The 23,354-nt window shown below is 41.3% G+C and overlaps 1 protein-coding gene across 2 annotated transcripts in view; it reads left to right on the top strand.

The window, feature by feature from the left end:
• The window catches only part of FGGY (FGGY carbohydrate kinase domain containing), a 2,115,431-nt gene that overhangs the window by 1,815,584 nt on the left and 276,493 nt on the right, over positions 1 to 23,354 (top strand). For both annotated transcript variants that reach the window (XM_078669875.1, XM_078669881.1), the window contains one exon: positions 10,406 to 10,500. In XM_078669875.1, coding sequence (XP_078526001.1) covers positions 10,406 to 10,500 — 95 coding nt within the window. The remainder of the gene's footprint in view (positions 1 to 10,405; positions 10,501 to 23,354) is intronic.

Here is a 23,354-nt window from a genome sequence, read left to right as displayed (position 1 = left end):
TGCAGACATATCTAAGCAGACAATCCTTTGAAACCTGTAAACTTTACCAGAAGCCCATCTGCCATTGAAATGAGACATCTAAGGAAATTCAACAACAAGACAGAGTCAAATCAAAGAAGGTAAGGATAATCTGAGTTAGGAATACCAAAGGTCATCTGACAATACTAAAAGGATAGAAGAAAGTGCAATAAAATCAGAGAGAATATTCAATATCCAAGGCCAATCCAAACTATTGGTGCCAGCATTTTAGAAGCTGTTAAAAATAGTGCCTAAAGTAGGAGGAAAGGGAAGTTACAATCCAATGCATTTAGCAGTGGACCAACAAGTTAGGAAAATCATGGCACCCACCATTAAGGAAGCCAAGAGAAGCAGCCACTCGGGCCTATGCAACAAATTATGCTGTTTGATATGCCATTGAACAAAACGCAATTAGCAAAAGAAGGAAAAAATAAGGAAAGATAAATAAATAACACTGAAAACAGACCTCAGCCACGCACAGCACAAGTTTCTGAGAGAAATATACATTATTCTCAGTTGAGACTGATGCCTGGCTCAGGGCCATCTATTTAAGTTTAAGTTTTATACTTGTAAATAAAGAACAGTATGTGTCTACAAAGAAGACTATGAGGTAGAAGATATGAGCAAAACAGTATTTATAGAGAAGATATATTGCATGCAAATGAGACAGATTGAGTTATCTAAAACAGTCTAAACAAATTTGGGCATGAATTCCCAAACCTCAAATATAAAATGGGAGAAATGAACGCTCAGATGGAAGATTTAGATGGCATTGATAGTCACAATGCCATTCCACAGGTAATAAGAAGAGCAGGTCATGGTTTGCTATTTTGAGACCCAGCACACTGCACAAAACAATAAATTGGGACAATTTTCTCCGGATAGAGGTTGTATTACTAACAGTCAAAGAAGCCACAAACAGCACACCAAAGCAGCAGCTGTTATATAGTAAAACGCATATATGTGCACAAATCAGTAGTTAACAAATTAACAAGCACTGGTGAAGCCATTAGGTCTCTTGTTTGTGTTTTGTTTTTGTCTTGGGTTTTGTTTTTGTTAAGCATTACTACACATTAAAAAACAACATAGCCGCCCATGCATGCAAAATACATGTAGATGCACAGGTGAACTTAGCTGAATATTTTGTAATACTCTTGTACGCATATTTGCGTACATACATGCCAACGTCTTTGAATGTTTTTGTAAAAACGTTTTATAAAAACATTCAAAGATGTCTGCCCTTGCAGATACACACGTGCATGTGCAGGCATCATGACTATTCCAAGCATGTCAGCCACAAGAAATAACCACAAGCTGTATATGCAATGGCAGGGAGCGCTGTAGCAGCTTCTGGGGGACTGCCAGCCCATAGGAAAATTGATTTTTTTTTACCATAATGGATCACATGTCGTTATCACTGAAGGGGGCATTGCTTTCACTGTGGGTAACACCAATGTGTTTGACAGAATGTTATCACTTACAGAGAAATCAGCCACTGTCTCAAGCAAGTTGACCCATTGCCATTACCAGAATCTGTTTGGGGGCTACAGGACATGAAGGGGTTAATGGGCCCAACCATGGTGGGTTAGAGTCTTTTACCTCTACCTTCCCAGGGACTAGCCTACTATGATCCTGCTAACTGAAAATCAAGGACAATCCTTCAGCATGTGACCCTCAATGTTAGTGAGATGAGAAGTTCAAGCCTTCTCATGGAGGTTGTGCGGGGGCAGAGACGTAGAACTCAACAGGTACAATCATTTGAATTCTATCAAGGCCAGTGCTTCTTTTGGTGAAAAAGAGAAGTGCTTTAATGCACTAGTCCCTATAGAAATACCAATGACTTAGGGTTCTACATAGAAATGAATTGGGCTTTTATGTAAGTGAAAGTATAGTCTCACTGTCAAATGCTCAAGCAACTTCCCTGGTTTTATCCCTACAAATGTCCAAGCACTGATACTTTAAAGTTGAGCTATTGTCCCAACCCACATTAATTCAATGTGTGAGGCACTCATGAAAATTCAACAACTCCGGGCTTTACCTGATGCAGTGAGCGTGTCACTGGGGTCGATGACACAGGGGAAGCCCCGCCTTCTTTGGATTCTCTCAGTATCTCAGAACGCTGGTCAGCAGCTCATAGGACCTCCTTTGATCTGCCCATGCTCTCTGCTGGTATGCAGGTGCATGAAGTCGAGACCGTATTCATCTGTAGCATCCACACAAGTCACTTTGGCACATAGCAGGCACATCATCTTAGTAGACGCTCACTGCTGTTTCAGGACTTGATTTTTGCAACTGTAAGTGTCTTGGGTCATGATCGCTTGTCGTTGCAGACACTTCACATTGCAGTTGCTTGTAGCTGCAGGTGGATCATCACAGCAGCAGTTACATCTCTTGCTGGATGAATAAGTGTCTTGATGATAGAGTCTAGGAGGCCAGGAAATCCACTCCAAACCCTGGTCGGTACCAGTTACAGTCCCAGGCCAGTCTGTGATTTCTGCTGCTGCCCCAAAATTCGTAGGTTGGGCTTCTCCTTTTTTGTAGTTGACGCCCTGCATGGGCCTGGTGCTCCCTCCTGTCTCATAGCAAGCCAGCAGCGCCAAGGTGACAGCCAGACCGAAGCTTCTCTCTCAGAAATCTTGAAGGCTTCATGTGATGTCCTCTCAAAGTTAAGACTAGCTCCCTGGATCCCAGGATTTTGTTGAGTAATTCGCAGTGCACCTCCTCCTTGGTGAATGAAGAAACTGAAACACAGTTTGAAAGGCCTGGGACTGCTTTAGACCAATTCCTCATGTGTGAGTATTCCAAAGTAATAGAGCAGGCACAGTCTTTCTGTCTGGTGCGGCTGTTCTCAGGCAGTGACAAGGGTTGTCTCCAATTGGAGCACTCACAACAGGATCTCAATCGGGTGTGAAGCTGTGCACCTTGCTATCAACAGCGCTTATGTACGTAGCACATGGGAGAAGACAAAATGGAAGGACCTGCTTTAAAAATCCTCTTTACATCTGAAAAGAACCTGCCGACGCACCCCGCCCCCACCTCAGTGTCCTATGAGTCCTGATGGAAATGCTATGAGAGAGATGATTTGCAGTCCCTCCACCAACCGGGCATTACTGAATTTCTGAAACAGCCATTTCTCCATCCACCCAAACTTCAGTGTCTAGGATTGTTACACACAGCCCAGAAATGCCAGCAATACACTTCATTGACTGGGGAGGCAAAGCCACAACCTCCATCTTGTGCTGTGTTGTGCCATGTGCCATCCAAAATAGATCTCACTGGTCTAGTCAAGCATACTCCCTTGGATAACATGAATCTCTGATAAACAGTAGTACAAACACATAGTACATATGCATGTTCACTTTGGATGTCAGTGCATGGTCTGGATACTATTTGTAAGCGGAACGTTACAGGAAAAAAAGTCAGCCATGATTACCGATTCAAAGGCACAAGGTACACTGGCACCACTACTTAATCAGCATGTCATCTTAAGGTTATGCTGGGTGGAACCTTCTAGACCAGAGAGTCAGGCCCTGGGTCTCACATCTTATAGGAGTTACCTGGGCCAGAGCATGCACGCATGATTATTTTGCACTCTGGCTCAAAAGAAAAATGACAGAATACAACATCATTCAGCTGGGACACTTTTGACCGGGTTTGCACATTTGTGCTACCATGAAGGGAACATTCCCCAGACAAACCCTACGCTGTATGCTGTGGTGGTTGATTGACAATTCAACAGACCAGTGGATGAAGAGGGCTGCTTGATAATCCCTTATGTAAGTATACATGTATTTTACTAAAAATAAAAGGTCTTAGCTCATGCCAGACCAACAACGAAGTGAAAGGCCATTCAAGAAATACTAAGTAAAGGAGCCAAGAAATTAAACGCAGAAAAATAGGTGGCGAAACAGAGGCTAGAAAAGCTGGGAGACAGCATAGTCTAAGCGAACGATGAAGAGAAGTACTACATATATATCCCAAAACATAATGAATGACTGGAAGAAGTAATGTCTGCGCAAAAGAGAACACAAAAGGCCCAACACCAAAACCTTTGAACTGCAGAGGGCCTCTACATAGAAAACAATAACCGAATATATTGAGGAGTAAAAAGTATCTTCTGCTGGGGAATGAGAAGAAGACCACGTCTCACCAGAGGCAAGAGAGACAGCAAAAAAACTTGGAGAACAGACAAAACATAACAACTTCATTCAAAACAAATGACTGCCTGGGTGCTGCGGCAGACCTTACAGAAAGAACAAAAATGTGCATGTTAAGTCCCATTTTGACGGCTGATCTAGTAATAGGTGGTAAATATTGCACCCTATCCCCAGGGTATCCTATTTTATTGGGCATATAATCATGTCTAACCCCCTGGGCACTTGTGATCTGGGTCTTAAACGTGTATAAATAAAGCTGTTATTGCGTATGATGGAAAGATGTTCTGAGCTTCACTCAGATTGCTGTATACCCTATACATCTAGCTAGGATTTGTCTAAATGAATCTCTTGTTCAATGTATGCTCTGCAGGAGTATTTAGATTGTACGAAAGTCTGAAGATTAATGAGAAATAAGCTGACCTTTTTGCCTTTTAATGCAAATGGTTTGAATAATGTTCGTAAAAAAACACTATAGCATGCTGGCTAAAAAATCTCTGTCCAGATGTTATTTTTGTACAAGAAACTCATCATAGAGCTCTGGTAGTCTCCGATAAAATTTTAAAGGGCTGGGCAGGTTACAGGGTTTCGTCAGTAGCTGGGCTGGTGCAGAGGGGGGTAAGCATTCTAATAGGAAAACACGTAGGGTTCTTAGTTGAAGGGTCACACAGACCACAGTGGTAGATGGGCATTTGTGTATGGTAAACTAAATCAGGTAAACATAATATTAATCACAATATATGCACCGGTCATAGATGACCCACTCCCAATTCTGCAACTTAAGCAAGCATTGACGGGCATACCTGGTCAAATAATATGGGGGGGAGATTTTAATTGTTTACAAAATCCCACAATTAACTCATCCAAAAAAGATTGACGCCAAAACAAACCCCAAGTAGCCATTGCCTTACAAAGTTGTAAAACAGATCTAGATATCTTTGATTGCTGGCGTTCCCAAAATCCATCTAAACGTGAATATTCTTGCCACTCTGCAAAACATAACTCAGCATCTAGGCTGGATTTCTATCTCATATCCCATGGCCTCGAAGTTTGCACCTACGAACATCTACCAAATGCACTTTCAGACCATGCATTAGTTAAAATGTAAATAAATATAGGAAATCAGGAAAAAGGGGGACCTAGAAGATGGTATTCTAACAAACTGAACCTTGCAGAACCACAATGGTGTACAGACATTGAGGAGGAGATAGAGGCATTTTTTAATCTGAATAGAGGGTCTGCTCCAATCAACGTGATTTGGGATGTGTTTAAGGCCACACTGAGAGGTATAATTACCTCCAAAGAAATACCTAAACAGAAGGCAAAAAGACAAATGAATCTTGTACACGCAAACCAAGAGCATTATAGAATTAGATTCCTAGTTACTGGGCAAAAGGTAGCAGAAGCAAAAAAAAAATGAGGGAATTCTACTACGACCTAGGAAATGCAGCTAGTAGTCTATATGCACAGAAGCTTTATGAAGAGAGCGACACAGGTAAACTCCTAGCGTGGAAAGCCAAAGAAAATCAAGTTCGCAATAGGATAGACCACCTTTACGAACCTGTCACCAAAGTGCATGCAAAGACCACTGCATCTATAGTAGAGATGTTCTTAAAACACTATGAGGGAGTCTACCAGACTAGCGAACAGGCTGCAAGCGAAACAGTTTTTGAGTTCTTAGGGGCACTTCAAATTCCCAAATTAGGAAACGGGTATAACAATTTTTCAGTTCAGGAGTTCACAAAGGCAGAATTAGATGTGGTAATAAGTTCCCTACCTAGTGGCAAAGCTACCGGGGAGGATGGCATACCCGCAGAATTAAAAAAAATATTCTATGGCACCCTTAGTAAAGAGTTTTTGCTTTTAGCTAAACATCTATTGCAAGGAGGGCCTCCGCCAGAATCCTTCCGCACTGCAGTTGTAGTTAGTATTTTGAAGAAAGGAAAAGATAAGGAAAACATGAATTCGTACAGGCCAATAAGCCTTTTAAATACAGACTACAACATTTTCACGAAACTCCTAGCGAACCGACTGAATAAAATGGTAGGGCTACTTGTTGGACCAGATCAGTGCGGTTTTATAGCAGGAAGACACCTCCACACTAACACAAAACTTTTATTGGAGACTCTGGATTTTTTTAACGTTAATAAAGTGGAAGCACAGATTTAGTTTTTAGACGCCGAAAAGGCTTTCGACCTTGTTTCATGGGACTGTCTTTTTGCGATTTTGCACAGTTTTGATTTTCCGATTGAATTAATTTCTCTTTTGAAACAACTATATGAGAATTCTAGGACACAGATTATTATCAATAATGTAAACGTAGAGACATGCCAAAAAAACAGAGGCACGTGGCAAGGCTGCCCCCTATCTCCAATTTTATTTGCCTTATTTATTGAACGTTTGGCGATCGCAATTAGGGGGAAAATGGCCTGTACAGTACCAGTAGTTGGAATGACGAATATAAAACTCTATGCTGATGACATTGTGCTAATTCTAAACTCTAAGCCTACCAGTCAGTTGGAAGTTTTAAAAATCTTCTCAGATTTCCATAAGTTGGGAGGCTATAATATAAATACGAATACAACGGAAATCATCTAATGTAATTACACTGTAGACACTTTACTAACAGAATTCTGGCAAATATATAATACTCTGCCTAAGAGATATTTGGGAATTTTTATAACAGAAAAACTGGAAGACCTCTACCCATCAAATTATATACCTTTATTAGAAAGGGTTGGCTCACAATTAGATCGCTGGAACCAACTCCCACTATCAATAATGGGTCGTGCTGCCCTAATTCTCATGTCTATCCTACCACTTTTTTACTTCCTTTTTAGTGCAGCTCCTTGTGCAATTCAGGTTTCTTTCTTTAAGAAAGTGGACGGCATGTTTTCTTCTTGTCTATGGGCAAATAAGACTCCGAGATTAGCACTTAGCACTTTGAACTGTCCGATTACAGAGGGAAGACTGCCTCTTCCTAATATTAGAGACTATTATTATGCTACTTTTGCACATCACAGTTTTAGTTTTTTTTACAGATGATTACGAAGCAGATAATTTTTTTATGAGAAAGAAGTTGATTGAATTTAAGATTAACGACCCAGTAAGAATCACTAAATACCCAAAGAAGGTATGTTACAAGTCTATACAGTGGCTATTTAAACAAAAAACCCAGCTCCTGAAACAGTTTGATATTTTTTAGAACGAATAGCTCAACCAGCATAATGATTCTAAATATAGGAGAGATGGGTACTTTGGATAAAAACATTTTGAGACTCTGGAAGGATAACGGTTTAAAAAAAATTGAGGATTTTATTCTAGGGAACAGTTGGAAACCCTGGGAGGAAGTTGAAAGGGAGATCCAGCATTCAAATACAATCCTGAAATTGTCCTTTATTAGCTTCCATTCCGCACTAAAAGAGTTAGATATAGGTAACTTATTTTATAAAATAAATATAAGTGAAGCACTAAACAGTTCAACGCAGAGGAAGATTAGCACTTGGATAAAAAATCTCAATGAAGATAATCCAGTCACTTTATATAATAAGGCGAGGGACAGGGGGAGAAAGAGAGAAGATATTGAGATTAATAAATCAACCTGGGACAAAGTTAATACATTTAATAAGTCCATTTTCCGAGGCGCTAATTTTAAGCGAATGCAATTCTTCGGTAAATGGCTAATCTATAGAACACCTTTGTTTCTCCACAATATATATCCTCAAGTGGAGGATAGGTGTTTTCGCTGTGAAGAAAAGGGCAGTTGGAAACATATAATATGGGAATGCACCAAAATACAGGAATTTTAGAAGGATATTGAAAAATATCTTAGAAACATAATTGATGCCACAATTTCATTTAATGAATGTATTTCTGTCCTTGGTTGCTCCCCCAGCTCCACTCCCCATGATGAGTCCCTGTTTATAGCATCCCTCGTAGCAAAATCACTTATTCTGCAACTCTGGAAAACAGACAAAGTACCGACTCTTAATGCATGGAAAGCGAAAATATCCAGGATTCAGGGAAGGGAAAAAAAATATGCATTGAGGTCAGGGGCCTTGAGAAAATATGATAAATACTGGAGTGTATTTGAATGATAGTCACTGCGGATTCTTATCTTCTTTCTCTTTTTATATGTATCTTTGTAAAGTTTGTTCTTATCAATATCAATATATTGCACAATGCACATTGCACGTTAAAAGAAATATCTTCTCTCAGAATTCGTATTTCTATTATGGTACATTCACAGCCTGCCTGTGTTGTATATTGTATTATGTATTTTGCACTTTTTAAATCTCATGCGAAAAGTGACATGTACTGTTGTTTTTTTTATCTATGAACTCTCAATAAAAAAAATTTTTTTTTTAGAAAGCTGTTATTGCGTAGGGAAGTCGAATTCTCTAGGAGTGAGGTCAGCCAATGGCTGAAGTGGGCTGACCCTGTGCGCCATGTTGTATGCTGTGGCGAGCAGAAAACAAATGTGATAGAAAAATAGATCAGTATGTAAAGAGGGCTGGTGAAAAAGCCCCCATAACCGTGGAGTGCAGGGTCCACGCCGGTAGACAGCGTCTTCCCACAATTTTCACAGGGTGGACGCCGTCTCCCCTGCCAAGAAGTTGGGCCTCCACAGAAGTATGCTGAACTTGTCCCAGAGTAATTTTCTGACACCGGGACACGTTCAGCAGCGGCTGCACATTTTCTGCTTTCCTCCCGAGCAGCAAGTGCAGGCGAAGGGCTTTGTTATTTTAAATTCCAAATGAGCCCAAAACGAGGGCCGAAGTTAAGGAGCCATCAGGCCTCCTTTTGATTGAGTATCGTGGCTGGGAAATTCCTGGAACCTCGCACCTAGCTGCAAATCCAATGGAGGGGAAACAAATGCTCACAGCTTGTTGTTTCATAGGTATTTAGGAGAGGCATGCTTTTTACTTGGTTCAGACCCTATATAGAAAACATACGCATGCATTGTAAGATTGTCAGATGTGTTGATCTGTTTCACAATTTACACAAATAACAGTTAAAATACAACTAGTTTGTCTTATTTCTTTTATAGCGCTACTCATACCAATTCTGGGTGTCAGAGCACTTTACATCTCACGTACGCATTATATATTGGCAATAAATCATGTGTGTAAATCAATGTACAGGACATGTTATATAAGATAGTGAGGTTTACAGGGTGCAGGAGTCAAATGTCCTTCAGAGCTCACTGTTCTATATTAGAATGATTACAATTTAAGAACTGCAAGTAACAAAAGGATATATGTGTTAAAAGCAGTAACTCATTCAAACATCTAAATACAATAGAAATCTGTCATCTGTGTGTCACATGTTGTGCTTGCAGGAGACATATTAACACTCAATGCTATTTTGATTCAAAACTAGTAACAGACAAAACATATATCTCTCCAGCAAGTGCATGCACCTCCAGAGTTATCTTGCCGTTATTATTATTCCATGCTTTTTACTGGGCACACAAAGATCTATGCAACAGGTGCCTTACACCAAAAAGATATTTTAAAATGTAGACTTTGCAACCATTAAGCAGAACAGAATTTCTGCCAGTTTCTCCTTATTGACAGTTTCTTTGTGGCAAAGTTTTGAAAAATAAATGTATAGGTTGAGGTCCAGATTTTGTGTTGGGGCTGCGTCACATTTTTTGGCACAACACAAAATCTAATTTGTAAAATATTGTAACACGCTCATGATTGACCTGCTAAACATATGTGTGAGGTCTTAAGATCTGATGTCACTTCTTGTGATGTCACTTCCTTTGAGGTGATTGATTGTGATACCACTGTCTGTGATGCCTCATGCAATGTAACACTACGGGATATCAGACACTATTTTGTCATGCTCCATGATGTCATTTGCATACTGCCTAACATGGTTAGTAGCCTCACATCTTTTTTTAGTACTTGTAGTGCACAAGTCCTAAAAAAAGATGTGAGGCTACTAACCATGCCCATAACTAAGTATATTATGTATGTAATTTTATAAAAATCAAAAGATCTTGATTAATGTCAGACCTAAAAATGTATGTGCAAGAAGCTTCCCAACCAGTTCTTTACAAGCAATACATATGCGGAAATGACGTGCTGTTACTCGATAGGCAACAGAAAAGTGGTGTCCTTTCTCTGCTTTATAGCACAAATACCCTGAAGTGTGTTTGGAATGTAAGATCTGGGCAGTACTTTTTCCCTTTCCTTGACTGAGTTATTGATATCTCTGCCTAGGCTTGCCTGTCGTCCTCTCCAAAGAAGTGGAGTCTGTCTTAGTGGGCGCCGCCATTCTCGGAGCCTGCGCCTGTGGGGATTTCGCTTCAATACAGGTATGATTAACCGCAGAGTGGAAACTTCTCAACTCGCCTGTCTCGCATTGTCAGTTTTCTTCCTTGTTCACTTTCTATTCTTGCGAAACGTGGATCGGTGCCAAACTACATGTTTCTGGCATCTCAAAGACCCAGCTTGGAGGCAATTAAAATGTAAGGCAGGTAAAGGAGGGCCGAGTACACGCAGGAATCAACAGGTTTGCTCCTACTGCACCCCGAATCGGAGTAACTTTTGTGACCAAGATCACACAGAATGTAGGTTCGTGGTATTTATTTAATTTTGAAGTGCCATTTAGCAGCACTGTATTCCATAATGTGACAGTATTGTTTTGCTCTATTCTTTTTTGGCGGCGGGCAGTGTTGTTTTTGGAATTAATATATTACCCAAGGAGTATCACAAATCCATAAACATGTTTACGCAACTATTTCTGCCATTAATACAAAAGCCAAAAATAACAATTCCAAGCAGGTTTGCTTCATTACTACATAAGAGTCTTTAATGTTTTCATGAGTAGATTATATCCATTGTGTCCAAATTGAATTCTTTTTCATAAATATTAATGGTTACAAAGTTTATACAATTTTCTGCCGCTACAGTGGCTACAGTAGGTTGTTGCGTAAACATGTTTATGGATGTCTGATACTCCTTGGGTAATATATTGTTTTTACATTTTAGTGGCCTTGACGATGGGCTGCTTCAAGTAGAGTATCAACTGGTTAATTTGATACATATCTTTGAGTTATATTTTGATCAAATATCTCACAGTGCACAAAGTTGAGAACCCTCATCGTGCGAGTTTTGGAATAATTGTTTTTGGAATTATGGTACTTTTGGCCTTATTTATAATTTGTCCTGTTCACGGTGGACAAGACATCTATCTGCCTCTTTAGTGATGGAGTCGCTGTCCATCAAACTCTAAATATGGCCTATTGTTACTTATCCACAACCAAGAGCCAATTGCTGCAAAGACTCATAGCAATGTTCTGTATTGCATCACCCATCGAATCAAGTTATGCCCGGATCTTTACAGATTTATGCTGGCTTTACGGGGAGAGGGTGGGTGAGTGTGCCCCCTCTCACCCCCCCCCCTCCCCGATTCCTACTCTGGGCAGCCAAATAAATTAGGAGCGTGGTAGTTGTTAAGCTTAATGGCTTGCAATACTGTGTAAATTGTTTTTAAACTACAGGTAACAACAGAAACTGCATAGGTATTCATCATATTTAGAAAAACACATTTGGAAATGGCGTTTTTGTTGGCAACCAGATGTGTTCCATAGTGCCAGTAATTCAGAGATCCCGAGGCCCTGACCAAAACCCATCCAACGAGTTTTCCTATCAGCTTGCTCACCCTTTCACCAGGCCAGCAGCACCCAACCTGACTACAGTCTGCTTACCCGGCCAGCCATCACTGGGCAGACCTCCTCCCTAACGCCTATCGGTATCCCGTGGGAGGATGTGGCCTTCTGTTTTCCATTGTCAGTACCCGGATGTCCCTCCTAGGAAAGGAAAATACATTCTGGAAAGAAATGAGAAGAAAACTGGGGGTACTGCTTGTATTTGTATTCCTCCAATTTTCCCTAATGTGCATGCGCAGTTTAACAGCCAGACGCCCTTGAAGTAAATCTCAAACCATATCTAGGGTGGAAATGGGCCATGGGAAAGTTGTCAATACCCACAAACTCACGAGGTTTTGTTCACCAAATGTCTATGGCATTCACTCCCTGTTACGGACACTACTCACCAGTGGTAGCAAATTTACTCTAAGGTAATATTTTGCCATACAGGTATAATACAGTGTCCGGGTAAATTGATTTTAAGTAGTAATTCACATTATCTGAATTGCAAAAATGATTATGCACATTTAAATCAAACCATTTGTACATCTATGATTAACTTAGCCGTGCAAATAGATTTGTAAATTGGACCCTTAGACTATAGACACGCGTAGTCTGTCACTACTTCAGAACTATTTAAAAAAAAAAATATTATTTTGACCTATTTTCGGTGTGTGATTCAGAGTGGACCTATTTTTCATGCCTTGTGTCATTTACCATAATTTCTTATTACCTGCCACCCATTTTGTATACCACTTTGCCAATCAACAAGGTCCCTTTTTGGGAGGTATTTGCAGCTTAACCAACTTTGCTTTTTAAATGTTTGTGTGTCAGTTTTTTCATCACTGATCTTCACTGTCTTCTCAGTAGAAACCTTTTGTTGGGCAAAGCAACGAGGAAGAAGGCACCGTCGGTCATTAAGTAGTTACTGTTTCACGTAGCTCACATCAGTCTCTATTCTAGTTTCAGTTTGGTCTTTTCAAAGCAGGATACTACAGTGCCTGTTCAGTTTCATAATCTGAAAGCGAGAGAAAGACCCACATCTCGCAATCGACTTCATTCCGAGCACAGCAATCCTCTACTCATCTTCCAGGATACCAGATCACTTCTTACACTGGGCAAACTCACAACCCTTCATGGCAGTCACAGTAATGCAATGCTAAAATGCTCAGCCGCATTCCTCTTTGCTGCACTACAAGCTAACTCTGGTGATCAGGTGTTGGCACCAAAACATTCCCCGCATATTTCACACTACAATCAACCATTCTTCCAACCAAGCCACCCCTCTGCTACTAGGCATCAGGGCCTCATCAGGGGTATTAAGCACTATATCTTAATGTAACTTCTATACTATACTTAAAGGAGAAAGTATCTCACACTTAAACGTGTAGTTTGCATTTTTGAAGTATTGTTATATATTCTTATAAATTCTGTGGTTCTCTTCAAGAAGAGTGATGAAATAACCTTTTATCAAGTGTGTTTTGCTTATATTTGTAGCATGCTAGACACAACAGGCCACAGGAAAGTACAAGAGGCTTGCATAACTCAGTGGAACTTTTCCCAAACTGATGTACTTTTGTCTTCTGTTTTATGTTTATTGAAGCAATATATACAGAGCAGCAACTACATAGCCTGTTCCATTTGCATTTAAAGGTTTCCTGAAATCTTGAATGTCAGAACCAGGTAGGGGGCACACAGGTGTTACTGAGACTCAGCCATGAGATTTGAGTCCATGTCCAACCGATGGTCTGGGCCCTGCCACAGGGACGCAGTGTAGACCAATATCACTTTGAAGTCTTACCTCTTTATGCAGTCAATTCTTCTACTTAGTTTATTTGAAAGGAACCTCTCTCTACGGAAATGTTGACGTGTTTTGGCCTACAACATTCAGGCCTCCTCAGGACAAAATGCAGGGAAGTGCAGTATTCCAATCCTAGTAAGTCAAGTGGATATTCCACACTGCCTCCAGTAGCACCTGGGACTGGCATATGATTACAGGTGAGAGCATACTTGCCCATTACTTTGTACAACCTGACCATTAGGGCATCGCATTGTTATCTCAATTATAGCTTGCGGGATTGGTCTCACTTGCTGTTTTTAGAGCTCCTGTATGTAGTTCTTCCCATGGCCTTCACCATCAAACGAGTGGTGTGGTGATGTATCTTTATGCACTATATGGTGCTGCTTTAAGAAATGGTCTGGAAAAATGTATAAATTATTCATTATTGACATTCTCCCGAATTTCGTAATATATCAAGTATGCAAAGGCAATACTTGTGAAGTGGTTTCTTGATTACAATACATAATAGTAATAGATTCTCCATAGTGACTTATTCCACTGCTGTTTTGTAAAAGACATACAATTAATCTATCCCTATAGAGAACCCCTCTTTTTTATATTGATATATGCAGGTTCACATAGGGTCATTTGGGTACTCTCATATAACCGCATGTTCCTCCAAGCAGAAGCAGCTGTTCCAGATAGGCTGCAGTCCCATGGAGGAGCATGCATAGTTCACGAATGTGTTTAGCCGTTAAGTGAAACCTCCTGTCCGAACAAAAGTGTTCAACCCACCTGCACATCCTGATACAAGCTCACAGGAGTTCCTAGGGGAACTGAGAGTCCCAAGAGCCGTGTTTGAGGATTCCTGGTACACGATTGAACAGTGAGCCAAAGAACCTTGAGCAGGGTACTCACAGATACACCCTTCAGTCATGTGTGGGTCTGCTCCTTCATTGTTCCTTCTGTCAGTCCACACTGGCCGCCACTTCAGTTGCTCCGCCACCATGGAGGTTGCCCAAAAATATATCTGGCCTGATATTGGGACCAGGGACACGGTCTACAGTAGCAAAGACTCACAACTGCTCAGGCCAGCACCTATCATGTCCTTAATAGAAGTTTGCAATTTGTTTAGTAGTCAGTCGGCTCTTCTGGGCAGCTCCTCCACCAGGCAGCGATAGCCAGACCTCTTCCCCTGGACAGATTTTTGCAGGAAAACCTCCAGAACCTCTGCCTCAGAAGGCCAGGAAGACTCCTTCACCAAGGCAGACCTGCAGCGTCTCCCAGTAAATAACTGCAGACTTTATCCCCCACACCCCAGGTTCTCAACAACACCAGCCCTTGATCTTAGAGGTTTCCCCAACATCCTTTGTGGTGTTGCCTACCCTCGTCAGTTAAAAGTAATGGAACAGTGGCAGTTTCAATCTTTCTATTACACTCCTTTCTCAAACATGGTTTGTGTATTGCACATGTGCTAGTTGTGGAACTACTTTAAACCTGTTCCGTCACTTTGTCTATCCTTTTTTCTCCAGTGGATGTACATGTTTGTTTTACCTGGTGACAGTAGGCAGCAGACGATGATAGGAATCTCCACTTGGAGAAACCCACAACAGAAGCCCAAATAGAAGAGAAGACTTCACATCTGATGCCTATGAACAAAGGTTCTGAGAGAGGCTATCCCTGCACTTCAGGGGGAATTACTGTCTCCACAATCCTCACATCCTCCACCTATTTCCTCAGTCTGACCAAGACATCACCAAAAGGCAGGACACAACAAAAAGTCACTCCTGTAGGTCTAGACTGAGCCTTCTCTCCATCGTCCCACATTTCAGTGCCTGGAGCCAAATGAAAGCCTCAGAAATGCTACCAATATACATTGTTGGTTACTTCTAATCTCCATCTTGTACAGCATAATTGCAGTGGCAATTCAAAATGGATTCCACTGACTAACAGTCATACAATGCACACACTCCACTGGCTCAGTTTACCATCTACTTATATCACATGAATACCTAACACAGACACGCTCCACTGGCACATTTTACCATCTACTTATATTACATAAATATGCAACGCAGGCACAAATGCAGTAGCAAAGGACTCAGTCACATAAGACTTGGGCAGAACGTGAGAGGGGCAAGCCCAAATCTGCAACGTGCTGCCACCACTGCCGTACTCATATCAGCTGACAATGATACGCATGGTGCACCATTCCATACCACAGAGCCCCATCCCTTGGACGTTTTTATATGAATTATGCTCTTTTCTACAGCATGGAAACATGACAGTTGTGCATGCTGAGGCCAGAAAAGCCAACAATATAGTAGAGACTTGCATCATGGTAACGTGGGACTGTAGTGCATGCCTGCAAATCCATGAAGTTCATATTTACATCCCAACACTGATTGTCAGGGATCTCTGGAGCAAGTCCTCAGCCTTTATAGGACATTTAGATGGACATTTGTGTAATCCTTTGTTGACATTGTCAGTAAAGTGTCTGGACAATCATTTTCTAGAAAGATCCAGGGAATGAAAAGTTTCTCTGCAACCATCAGAATATAATAATTTGATTGCCTTGAAAAAAGAAAATACACCTAGATAGATAACATGGAAAATCTGGATGAATCCACTCATGAGAAAACAAAGGATCTTAAAGGACATTCTTTCTTCCATTAAGGGTTGTTTCTATAGTCTCTGTGATATGGTTGCACTTTCCAAGTGCCCCTGCTTTCTACTGGTAACATAAACCCTCTGGAGTGTCCTATATGCATCCTTTTTCAGCTGGTGAAGGTCTTCACCCAAAACTCTGTATTTGTATGCAATCCAGAGTGAAATAGAATCTTTAGATCAGTGTGAAATTTCTGGCACCTACTGGGACATAGTTTGTAGACCAGATTATCATTTTTATGGCTTTCCACCATTAGGAGGTTTAGGGGGGCGGTAAAAAGTATGAACTTAACTTCCTCCTATAACCTACCATTCGGACTCAATATTGAGCCTGTTTCTTCTAGTATGTTTTTTTATCTTCATTCTTTGTTGCTCTTTTCCAAGGTTTTTTCTGGTGAAGCTGTCTGTTCGTGAGTTTTCCCACTTTGTGTTTTTTCTCGTAGGGTAATCCAGTCATCTCCCTCTCATTGCTGATCTCTTTCCTTGCCCCCTGATTCTGGGTCTGTGTTTGTGTGGTTTGTGTAACACCGCCAGCAGCGCTCTTTGTAGCCTACCTCTGGTACGTTCTGCTTCACTTCTCCCTGTCTGGATCTCCACCCCCTCTCAACCCTTCTCTGTAATTGTATTTGTGTTGTGCTTTCTGCCCTACTTTCACCCTACTGCTCTGGTCTCGTGCCCTGGACTATTCCAGTGTCTGCTCTACCACATTTTGCAATATTGTAGCAAGCAATTCACTGTATGTGGTGTTGTGACATACAGTATTTATTTTGGTATCTTTGCTACATGTGCTTTAGTTACATTAATATCTTAGTCTACGTCCAACAGTTATGTGTTATTTCTTTTTTCTTTAATGGTGATGAAGAGTTACAAATAAATGCAGAACAGTTTTATAAAATTGTATTTCCTCTAATCATGACTTCTGTCTTTCCAACATGGCTTGATATACCTCTAATTCTGGCACTGTCAGAGGCCGTTCTACAGAAGCTTTGAACCGTACCAAACTATTTCATGTGCATGACCCGGTTCTCAGTTCTGGTAGGTCATCACATGCACAGAGGCACCCAAAAAAAGAAAAATCTATTTCATCTGCGTTGAAGGTGATAACTAATAACGAATTACGCTTACGAGTTTAAAGCTATAAAAATGCATTTGACACTCACTGTCTTGGATAATGGCCAGGCATGAGTTGCAAAGCCTGAGATAGTTTAAATCTGTATGAGTAATAGAGATTAAAGCCATCTTTTAAAAAGAAGACACTGTCTAAATCCTGGTGCATTTTAAGAGCTGTGATTAAGATAAAACAAGAAACAAAGAATATCTTGGTAAGACACTTGCTGTCTTTTTCAGTTTATTTAGACGATGGATCGGCTTATATTGACGTCAGGAATGAACAGATTTATTAACCTCGAGGATAACTTTCTCAGTGACTGAAATCAGAGTTTGGGTGGACTAATAAAAAACTGAGTTGAAGTACTTTTGTCTTAATGGTCAGTGGCGGCTCCTCCGCTAAGGCGTAAGAGCTTCGCCCCACTGCTCATGGAGCAGTGTAAACGAAAAAATCAAATGATAATAACTGAAGTTATTATCATTTAATTTTTCATATCGTCAGGCTAGGGCTGGGGCGGGGCTAGGCTCCCCTGACATTGGGGAGGATGAGTGGTTGTCCACTCTGTAAAGTGCGCATGAATGTTTGACTGGCCCACTCAGTCCGGCCAAACAGTCATACGCACTTCCCATGTTCTCCATTCATGGCACGTTACAGCCTGCATGGAGAACATCCCCAGGCCCCCATTCCCCGGCTGAGCACCGAGCTACGGCGCTCAGACCAATCACAGCGCTGCATTGCAGCATTGTGATTGGCTCGGGGAAGCCTGGGTGTCTCCCAGAAGAGACTCACTCAACGCAGGCGAGACGGAGGAGAGACGCGGCTAGATCAGGTAAGTAATTATTTTTTGTATAAACCCCCCGCCCCACGCCCCCCGTACCTTACCGGCCACAACTGTTAATGATTATCTATTTTCATTAATTTTTACAGGTCTGATCATTTATTTATTTTTTAAAGCTTTATTTTTCAGTTTGATCTGCATTAAACATTGCGGCGGTTTAAAAATGAAACACAGAATGCAGGAAGCAGTAGAGGGTGGGCAAGATCCCAGGTCATAATAAGCAATCACATGCCAATCTCATATCCACGCCAGTCTATGACAGACATTTACCCAATCCCCACCCAGAGACATGCCATTATTCGGAGCCTTCACTGTCCTCGCTACTCGCTGCCGCCCAAGGGGATAAGAGCCTACCTCCTAGGTCTCACCACACAATTATATCCTCCTCCCCTTTACCATCGCTTCTGCTAAGCTTCATGTGGGCCTTCTCCACTAATGACCATTCAGTCACATAGAGCTGATCATTTTAGCAGTTAAGACATATTATGCAAGAGTAATGCCACTGCATAGGCATCACAATACAAACATGGCAATTACAACCAGTGGATAGCCTCAAAAGAACTCTAAAGTTTTCTGTATTTTAACTAGTTTGAAAGAAAAGACACTAATACAAACTATAATGTATCAGGAGATATAACTACCTGGGGTGTTGTTGCGCCTTCGGCTGCCTTCATAAGAAGGCATACTTCGGTCAGCTTTACAATTGTACTTTATACTTTTTGAAGCTAATGGTTTTGCTTGTTCTCCATAGGACAATTGAGCCATCTAAAGTGTGGCCTCTTTGATGAACCTCTTGTCCCTCACAGCACCCACACCACCGATTCATCTTTTAGCTTTCAGGTTTATAATACGTTCAAGGCTGTCTTGCATTGTCACATTGTAAATGGCGTGCTCAATCCTGGACATATATGGATGTGTTATAGACTTAAAAGCTGGAAGATGAATTCATGATTGAATTTATCAAAACAGGAAACACTTTTGTAATGAAAAAGTGAATAGGAAGAATGGCAGCGTCTTGAAAAGCTATGATTTTGTTCTTTCTTCAAAAGATTTTATTTATACATTACTTATGAATTGAGCCCTGTTCTATGCTTAACAATGCAGTTGCAAAAGAGAACACATATCATACAAATTTCACATATCCTTACACTGGTGTTAAAGGAGAAATATGCTCCCTTGTAAATTGCTAGTTTACAATCCGTTTCCAAGGTCTAGTAGTTCAGGGTTTTATTTCAAGGGTAGTAGATCTGCTGCTGACTAAAAATTAAGACTGAATATTCTGTGAATTTTTCCAGCTGCAGACATTAAAATCCTAGACAAAACCTTGGCACTGTGCCATCATACTTAGAATCCAATCAAGATCACGACTGATCGTGATCCCCCGTGCCTTACATATTGACAGATCCTTTCAACTTGTTTGAACATGAGTTTAACACTTTCTGTTTATGAAAGACCTCATTCATTCACTCCAGCTGACTCGAAGCATTAATGTTATGTTATGTTAATAGGGCTTATATAGCGCATGGCTACCCCAGCAACAGGGCGTTCCAGCGGTAGCGGAACAGGCAGCGAAGATGGAAGGTGAGAGACTAGATGGAGAACAGCCAGAAAATGCCTATAGTGTGGGCGCCACAGGGCACAGGTGCACAACACAGGCGTCCCCGGCTATATGGAGGAAAATAGCCATGTTTTAATCTGTTTCCAAAAAGCCAAGTGATTTTGAGTGCGGCGAGCCGAGATTGGGATAGAGTTCCAAAGGGCAGGGGCCAGGAACCTGAATGAGCGCCCCCCCCCCCCGCTCTGCTCCTGCGCACCCTGGGAGTGTACAGGCCAGATGCAAGTCTGCAGAGCACAGTACTCGCGTCGGCACATACAGTGAGCAGAGCCCCTGCAGAATCTGGGGGCCCTGACCGTGCAGAATCTTATGGATGGAGTTTTAAAGTGAATTCTCCGTTCGATCGGAAGCCAGTGTAGGCGGTGCTGGAGATGGGAGGTGTGGCAGTGTTTAGGGAGAGCGAAGAGGGTGCGAGCTGCAGCATTCTGAACTCGTTGTAGTCTCTTTGTGACCGTTTTGTTTGCACCCAATAGAAGTCTGTTACAGTAATCAAGACGAGACAAGACCACTGATTGAATGATCACTTGGCAGAAGGGTGCTGCAAAGAACTCTAATGCATGTCACAAATATTAATGTGATGCTGTTTTTAAATCATATAGACCCATCTTCATCATATTACAAAGTCCGATAAAGATCCCCTGACCCAGTGTCTTCGTACAAGCTCTGTACATCATCTGCTGCTTGAACAGTGTTGAGTCACTGATGTACATTGGGTAATTAAATCTCTCCATAAAAAATGTTTCACATCATAAATGTCCCATCTCCTAAATGTACATATCAACACAGTCTAGAGTATGTAGTGAAAGCTTCCACTTGTACTTGGCCCTGATGAATGAAGACTTATAACATGTACAGATTGACCCGCAGGAAAATCCCAAGGTTTTGGTATAGCAGAGTAAACAGCTGCAAGAAGCTATGGAAATCAGTGGGTTATCATAGCAGAAAAAGCCTGTTTTTGAATTGTGTCCTAGAAGCAAGATAGCAGGGCTGCTACCCAAGGCGTGGAGGTAGATTGTTCTATAGCTTGGCAGTTAGATTGAGGGTCTTGTCAAACACAAGGAATAGGGGAAGGAGAGAAAGGCAGGGGGAAGATCTTAACATGGGAGGTCTATAGCTTGAAAAGTGAGTCTTTAGAAACATTGGGTTTTTCCTGTGGACAACCATATAGCATTTGAAGCAAATTCTCTTTACGACACGCAAACACTGCAGAGTGGGGAGATGGTAGGAGCCAGATTCATGGTAGGAGAAGACTAGAAAAGATGTAGCTGTCAAATTCTAGAAAGCCTGCAGGTGGGGCTGGCAGGTGTTTTGTAAGTTCCAGGTGAGCTGACATATTTCAGTCTTAAGGTGATCATTGGTTAGATAATGTTTTTTTCTGAAACTTAGATGGAGCAAGAGGGAGAATTTTCTTGAGATGTTGATGACCTAACAACACTTGGAGGCAACCTTATTGGTCTCAAAAGAAAATTGTTAGCAAAAAGGAATTCAGGATTATGAACTGCAGTAACATGAATGTTAGGAGAACTCATGGAGGCCAACCACCAACCGACTGACCAGACAGAGTAACTTCTTTTTGGCACCAAAGCATCAGTTTTGTCACTATTACATTTAGGATCCCAGTCCTGTGGCAGATCACCATTAAACAGGACTAACATTATTCATGACTGAAATTGTTTGTGACTGAAAAATAATTAAGCATTGAGCTTCGACAAGCCTCACTTGTCATGAGTGGAGAGGTGAAATGGAAAGCTGTACGAACAAATGAGGAAGCTGAGGGCAGAGCATACATATTGTAGTGTGGTTCTTAATGAAGCTTCTTAGGGACCCATGTGGATAAACTCTAAAGGTAGATTGAAAAGGATGGGAAGAGGCTGCATGGATCTTTCTCTGGCAGCTAGACAGGACTTTGGAACTCCCTACCACTGGCTCTGTGCAGCTTCCCCTGTCTGTCAAAGTTAAAAAGGAACTGAAATCTCTTTTATTTCTAAGGCATATCCAAGGTGAAGCTTGGAAATGCAGAATCAGACGGTGTGCACACCGTCTGATTCTGTAACCACTGAATGCTTTGATTTTACACACTGGTTGATTTCTTCTTGCCTCCTTCTGGACCTTATTCACCATACCTCACATATCCCCTATTGCTGATATGATTTTTTTCACTATCTTTACATCATTGCTTTTTGCTTCTATTTATCTGCTTGTACCGAGCATGCCTACACCCCAATAACATGCCCTACATACATCCTACTTAACCAATTTCCTCTATTAGTACTATACTGAGTTGTCTGAGGTCATGTTTTGTTCTACTTTCAAGGTTATATACTCCACTGACACATTTTGTATATAAGTGTAAAGCTCTTTAACACTCTCGGGTCATTTTCACAATATATATAAAATTACATAATTCCATTTATACATAATTAATAAAAAATTATAAACAGAGACATGAAGGCAAACAGTCCAGAGAAATTCACCTCCCCTCTGCAAGGTAGGGTATCAAGATAGAGTGGGAGAAAAAGTCAAAGGCTGAGAATGAGCGCAAAACATCCCCAGGTCCAAAATCTTCCATAGCCCATCTGCCACTGCAACCAATACAGAGTCGAGGCCATGGCAGAAATGAAACGGACATGAAAACTATGAGGTAGGGAATCGCAAGGGACGGTGGCATCATGCCACGGGTGAAAGCGAGTGAATACAGGGTGGCAATGGAGGAGTACGAGTGTGCATAAGGGCCAGGAGAATTATGATAAATATGGTGAGATAGTATATGGGGAAACAGTTAATGGGAGCGAGAAAAGGGGTCAGAGGCAATATGGAGGAAGGGTTAAGAGAAATGCTGAGAGCAAAGAGTATTGGTCCATACAATACAGTCTTCAAATTCAGTTGAGCAGAGTAGACTGTAAATGAATAAAAGTGAGTACAAAGCCGTTCCTTTTGTTATCCATTGCATACAATGATGTTGCTTGTCGTGTTATAGTTATTTTCAATCTCTATGACTAAAATTGGCAGCTCCTAAAATGTTATGTTGGTGTCAACCTCACAGCTATTGCACAAAATGTCTTCAGTACTCAACTATCCCACACATATGTGTTACAGAACTACCCAAACCAAAAATGATTGATGAACATATATTTTAGATGGAGTTAGAAGGAACGCTATATGGAGAAGCACTGATGTATGATAGCAAAGGAATTCGCCATACCATAAAAAATAAATATTTAGCAGAGGATGCATTAATACTGGCAGGTCGCTCCCCATGCTGCTGCATGGCTCTGCCGGCATTGTTTTTGCCTAATCTTATATTTTCCCCTTGTGCCTTACTTGCTTTCTTGCCCAGACTTGTTTTTATTTCTCTGTGCCTGTACTTGTTTTCTTGCATAAACTTGTTTTTCCTTCCTGTGCCCAGTTCCCCCATGGCCCCGCCCGTTTTTCCTGCTGCTGCATCCCGCACCCCTGTAATCCCATTTGCCGCCCCGCTCCCGCCTCCCAGCTGCTCATCCCTCCCACATCC

Source organism: Lissotriton helveticus, chromosome 1_2 (genome assembly GCF_964261635.1).
Source record: "Lissotriton helveticus chromosome 1_2, aLisHel1.1, whole genome shotgun sequence".
Taxonomy (NCBI): Eukaryota; Metazoa; Chordata; class Amphibia; order Caudata; family Salamandridae; genus Lissotriton; species Lissotriton helveticus.
The sequence above is the reverse complement of the archived record's forward strand: the minus strand, read 5'-3'. Positions and strand labels throughout refer to the sequence as shown.